We start from the raw sequence: 6,067 nt of genomic DNA, 5'->3' as shown, positions 1-6,067 counted from the left end.
AAGTAGCTCCGGCTGTATTTTAAGGACCACCCTAGTCACAGGTTTTGCAACATATGACAGCTTTTTTCTCCAAGACTCCCATCAACTCTGACCAGCCCCCCCATCTCTGCTGAGGAAAAGAATTCCCATAGCATGATTCTGCCACCACGTTTTTCCCTTCACAAAATTTTGCATGTAGACCAAAAAAGTAAATATTGATCTCATCTGATAGAACCACCCTTTTTAATGTGTCATCTGCCAGCTTTCAACAGGACACATGTAGCTTCCTTTTAAAAGTGATTTTCTTCTTGCCAATGTTCTGTGAAGGACAGATTCATGGAGTTCCTGGCCAACATTCCAACAGATTGTCCTGCATGAGCTTTGGATCTCTACAACTGTTCCAGAGTTATCAATTTATTATATATCATCTGTAAAACAATGCTTTTTCAGGGATGTTTAAGATGTAAAACATGCAGAAACAGTAAGCTTTTTTTCACTAAAGTCTTACATTTTAATTCAAAATGAGTCAGGTTATGTAATGTATTTATATTCCTTTAATGACAAATTGCATGAATTATGATTCAAGAACACAGCAATTTAAACAAGTGGACTATGAACATCCTGACTTTAAAATTCAAACTAAATAACAGTTATGAGTAAAAGTAATCACAGGTTAAAATCATCCTTCTGTTTTCTTTGCTACTGTAAAAGTACTCAATTTATCCCAGTTCTTTAAGTTAATTAGTGCAGCACATACATTCAGAACTAAAGAACAGTAAGAATAAGGAAACAACTGGAAAATTATTTAGATATTATACCTCAAAAAACAACTGCATTCTATTTAAGCTATTCAGTGCAGGACAGTAGACTCATCTTTACATGTATATAGCTTTATAACCAGCATTTATTTAACAGATTTTGCATAAAATGTTTATAGTTACTGTCGACATACTTTTTGCTCCAACATCATTACTTGTATGCCAGTAAGGGGCACTCCCAACCACCTGTCTCACCATCGTTCATGTAGCTCTATTCCTGCCAATGGCTTGACCATACCCTCTGGATTTTCTTCGGGCACCACACAAACTCCTCTTTGGGCTCATAGTGCTCATAGGCAAACTTTAGAAGCTTCTGACGCTCTTGCCTATTGAGTACGGCAAATACAAAGTAGCTCAGGGCGCTGTCTTTGACACTCTGAAGTTCATTGTTGACGAGAGTCTCTTCAAGGAAGAACTGAACTAGAGGGGCTTGGTAGTGGGGGTATCCAAGAGTTCCCAGGCACTTCAGGATGCGGGTGATGCGCAAGTTGTTATGTGTGTGTCTAAAAGGCAGTAGGGTTAAAAACTGATTTAAAATGCAGCTAAAGAACCCGGATATCATTTTTGGAAAAATGCTAAAATGGCTCACCTGTTAAGATTTTGGAACCTCTTACTCCAGTTGGCTGCTCTGGTCACCTCTCCTGTTTTCACATCTTTTAACTTGATGCCATAAAAATCCAACATCAGCTCATAAGAGACCCGTAGATTGCACTTTGCATCGTCACTGTTAAGAAAATCCTGAAGGAAATACACGTATTCTGTGAGAACCTAGTTTTATTCAAACAGAATCTCTTGTTTTTAAACATTACCTGAATTTCCTGCTTTGTCAGAGTTTTGGCTTCATAGTTCATCCCTGGTTCTTGCAGAGGAAACAGCCTTTCAGAGAAAACTATAATTATAAACTGGCACTTAAGCCTTTCCTTTAAATCTTCACATCGGGTTGTACCTTACCACTGAATAAAGGTGTGCACACACTCCAGTTTGGCATGGTCTCCATACCAGTTGTTGTGGAAGTCTTTAATGTAGACACCTGATGACAAACGCTATGGTTAGTGGTCGTAAATCAGTTTTAAGAAGATTAAAATAATGAGGTGGATTTGCCAGTTTTCTGTAGTAGGATTAAGAAGCTGCATGTAGTAATGTATTGCTTTACTAAACCTCATTACTGAAATAAAATGTATTTTCTGGACATGCTGTAGATTGCAATCAAGGTGTTTAACAAAAAGAATCTCATTGCAGAGTGTAGAGAAACCTAACTGGAGAATAACCAGGGCTGCACAATATATAACAAATACAATGCTGTCAACAAGTATTGAAAAGTATTTGCCCTCTTACAGATTTGATTTATTTTTGCTTTTTTGTCACAGGTACATGTTTTAAACAACCTGAATAAATACAAAATCACTTTTCAAATGATGACTTCATTTATTAAGAGAAAAAAACTATCCACATTACTGTAAAAAAGTAATGGGCCTCTTTTTTAAATCATTAATTGTCTTTGATGAACCACATTTTGGTTCAATTTTACTACCCACCCCTGTACCGATTACTGCCACACCTCAACAATCAAGAAATCACCCAAATAGAACCAGTCTGACAACACGAAGTCGGCTGAATGATCTCAAACAGCAACACATCATGCCCCGATTTAAAGAAATTCAAAAACAGATAAGAAATTGATGTCTATCCCTCTGAAAAAGGTTGCAAAACCATTTTAGATCTTTGGGACGGCAGCAGACCACAGTGAGAGCCCCCTAATGTGGATAAATAAAAACATAAAAAAATAAGAGTGGGCTAAAATGCTCTACCGTGACGTAATTACTCATTGCCAGTAATCACAGATAATGGTAGTTGTGTGACAATCAGTTATTGGGTTACGGGTTAATGACTTTGTCACATAGGGCCAGGTTGGTTTAGTTTTGCCCCTTAATAAATAAAAGAATCTTTTGAAAAGTGCTTTTATATTTGTATCGCAGTAACAATACGGTAACATCACCATCCCATCCCTGGCTAATATCAACTTGACATAGACACAACACTTCTAACATTCAATCTGACTTCACGACATGAATTCAGTATATTTCAAGTTTTGCCACAGTTCAATTTGATTTGATAGTATTTGTCCACATTTTAGGCTGTAAACATAAAATCTTTTTTCATGTAAAATCCATGCATTCTTCAACAGGACATTTTAAAACCACCCTCTCCAAACACTATAAGGGCATCTGCAGAGGAGGGTATGGGTACTGGCCTGACCTGACTCAAAGAATCTCTAGAAAACAGAAAATGGAAAACAAAAAGTGCAAACATTTGCTCTAACGAACACTACGAGACATTTCCAGGAAGATTAGAACTAAATAACTCCTGAACCACTTTCTTGCTTAATATCTTAAAGGCCATAACCCCTATAAGCATCATGAGAGGTGACACCAGTGTTATAAAGTGGAAAAGCTTTACCGTCAAAATATTAATTGGAATTTATCGCAGGGCTGAAATTCATGTTTGAATGATGTTTTACCCCTAATATGAAACTTTCATACAGTCTCAGCTTTTCTAATTATCCACATCACTTTCACTGTCATCACAACAAATTATAGTGTTAGTGGCAGGCCTACCGTCTGGTAAGGAGGGTGTGTTCCCAAGGTAAAAGTTCAGATTGGGCTTGGCATCCTATTCACGAAAAAAGCATTTCATTTTGACAAGATATTAAAAGAAAACTAACTTTAAAACGGGTGGATTTGTACGTACATGTTCTTGCTGCCAGGAGTTTTCTGTCCTGTGTAGGTTCTGTGGGAAAAAATAAGTTGTAGGCTAATGTACAAGTACAGCGATGCTGTGTGTGTGACTTTATATGTGTCAAACTTACTGGGTAGTCATGCCTGTAGTTCCACATGTCTCTTGCAGCATTTTCAAACCTGCTGAATTTGTACTGAAAAAGAAAACGGTCACATCATTATAACACTTGGCTCAGCTCTCCTATGTGCTTAGGAGAAATATAAAACCAGGAAGATAGAGATACTGCAAAAAGGAATTTTAGAAGGTGTTAAATATTAGCCACTGAAATTATTTATTATATTTTAATCAGGCATGATATAATGTCAGCATTACATTATACATTGTTATACCTTAGTAATTAGAATATAACTGAAAATGATGCGTCAGTAAAACTTTCGCCTCATTCATTATGAAAATGTCCACAGAAAGCAGGAAAGTTGATATATTTGCATGGATTGTATTTCAAAATGAATATCAACTTAGCAAAAGTGAAGAACTGACATAAGACTTAGGCTTAAGACAGAGTTCTTTTGGTGGAAGAAGCATTTTGGTTTTTATGCACCTTTAGCTGGTTATAAGCAACAGATCTAAAGCTACAGGCAGACTTGCTAGCATCCTGCTAAAACAACTTGCTAGCATGCTGAGCCTCTTAACCCTAACGGAGGTGGTTGCCATCTTAGCTGGAGTTGTCAGGGGAAAGCTTTACATGTCACCTTGTTAGAATAGATTTAAAATGTTTGTTACTATTTCAAAATAGTTTTATACCATAATCATAAAACAATTTATCAATGGTTTCAGTGAGTTAAATTTGAGTTTTTAACACCTGACGTATATAAATTAGAAAGAAATACCAACTTCACAACTTACTGAACTTTTACTTAACTTACTTGACAACCTAAGGAAGTTCAACATAACTCTGTCAATTTAACTTGATTTATTTATTTTTTGTCATGGGCCTTGATCTGAGTCCTACAGTCTACCTACAACAGTTGGTGGTGCTGCTTTTCTCCACCTAAACTTCATTATGCCATTTTTAAAAAGGGCAGCACCAACCAAGGGATGCTAGAGTAATAAAAGTCAAAGAGGAAGCACAGATTGTCAGAACAATGGCAACTTTTACCAAATTCTACATGCAGGGAAGCCATATTAGATATAAAACTCCCACTTTCTTGTCAGAATTCACACTTCAGGAGTAAACAAATATACAAATATAATTAACGACCTGGATTAGGAAATTTGGCCATACTAAAGTGTTTTCAAGGCCTTATTAAATATGACTTTTTAAGACTTTCCAGAAACTGGTTTGGAATTAGATGTATGTAAGTAACCTTTAGCTTTTAAAGTGACAATTTTTCAATCAGAAATGTGGATTCAAATCTACCTAAACCAAATGCTCGTAAATAGTTAGGCCACTTTTATTGGGTAATGTTCGTTTAATCAGTGTAGGAAATAATTGACAATTATTAATAGTAATTAATTATTATTAATAATAATAATTGTGCAATTCAGCGCCCTAACCTCTATAACAAAGTTGTAGACCTACTCACATTTCTGTGCCCTCTAGAATAGGTGGTCTTCTTGCTTGGAAGGCTCTCAACGTGCTCACTCTCCCAGGTTGAATCATAGTCACAGTGCAACTCATCCTCTTCTTCTGCTTTCTTCTCTGACGGCCAGCTCTCATTGCGATTGTCCGGCAGGACCTCGGTGACACCTGCCTTCACATCCGAAGAATACTTTCTCAATCGCTGCTTGTCTTCACTTTGTTCCGGGTCATGTTCGATCTCCCCCCGCCGTCGCCATCCAGAAAACAACGGAAGAGCTGGGATCCGTGATATACAGCGCCATAGTGGATTAATTAATCCAAAAATGAACCATCCAAAAACATTATAAAATAGGTCTTTAAAGCCAGGCATTCTGCGACGAATGCGGTAAAACAGATTTAACCAACTCATCACAGCCGACAGCACATCAGTTTCACTTTCTCAGGAAGTTCAGTTTGCAGAAATCGAAACTTTGTACACCCATAAACAACTCCCACAAATAAATCAGTCATGCATATGGCATGAGTTCTTGTCATTTTTGTGCAATAAAGGCAATTATGTGAGATCCAGTTGCTTTATAGAACAATAGGATTTACAGGTACGTCTAAAAATAGATAAAAACCTTCTTTTTATTTCTAACAAAAAGAATCCTGCTCCTCCATGAACCCTTCTCTCCACATGGAACTGACATGCTACTTCTCTTACAGTGATCCTACTGGGTGAAAGCTGGTCTAAAACTTAGAGCCTATGTCTTAAAGAAAATCACCACAGATATGTAAATGAGAGATGATGTAAACTCAGAAAGCTCAGTCAGTGTTTTCACTAAAGTTATTATAGATGCTGTGAAACTGCATGAGAAACGTAACACAGACTGGTGAATTGTGGTGATTATGCAGTGGTAAGGAAGCCCTTCATTTTCCTAAAGGGTCACATTTGTAAATGTGACAGTTGAGG

At 37.0% G+C, this 6,067-nt stretch overlaps 1 protein-coding gene across 1 annotated transcript; it reads right to left on the bottom strand.

Annotated features, from left to right (window-relative positions):
- Nucleotides 1-515: 515 nt before the first annotated feature.
- Nucleotides 516-5,544, bottom strand: LOC124856738 (opioid growth factor receptor-like protein 1). The gene is made up of 8 exons (XM_047347535.1): nt 5,120-5,544; nt 3,664-3,726; nt 3,546-3,584; nt 3,413-3,467; nt 1,749-1,827; nt 1,607-1,673; nt 1,387-1,535; nt 516-1,300 (listed from the first exon to the last, which is right to left on the bottom strand). The coding sequence occupies exons 1-8, from the start codon at nt 5,522-5,524 to the stop codon at nt 1,009-1,011; spliced, it is 1,149 nt and encodes a 382-aa protein (XP_047203491.1). The 5' UTR covers nt 5,525-5,544; the 3' UTR covers nt 516-1,008.
- Between the last annotated feature and the right edge of the window lie 523 nt (nt 5,545-6,067).

Source organism: Girardinichthys multiradiatus, chromosome 20 (assembly GCF_021462225.1).
Source record: "Girardinichthys multiradiatus isolate DD_20200921_A chromosome 20, DD_fGirMul_XY1, whole genome shotgun sequence".
In the NCBI taxonomy this organism is placed as follows: domain Eukaryota; kingdom Metazoa; phylum Chordata; class Actinopteri; order Cyprinodontiformes; family Goodeidae; genus Girardinichthys; species Girardinichthys multiradiatus.
Note: the sequence above shows the minus strand (reverse complement) of the source record. Positions and strands in the feature narration are given on the sequence as shown.

Excerpts from the sequence above, each read along its gene's own strand:
- LOC124856738 (XM_047347535.1), bottom strand. The coding sequence starts at position 5,524 with ATGAGTTGGTTAAATCTGTTTTACCGCATTCGTCGCAGAATGCCTGGC. Across the intron at positions 3,727-5,119 it reads ATTCTAGAGGGCACAGAAAT|TACAAATTCAGCAGGTTTGA; the intron begins GTGAGTAGGTCT and ends TTTCTTTTTCAG. Across the intron at positions 1,828-3,412 it reads CACACCCTCCTTACCAGACG|GTGTCTACATTAAAGACTTC; the intron begins GTAGGCCTGCCA and ends GTTTGTCATCAG.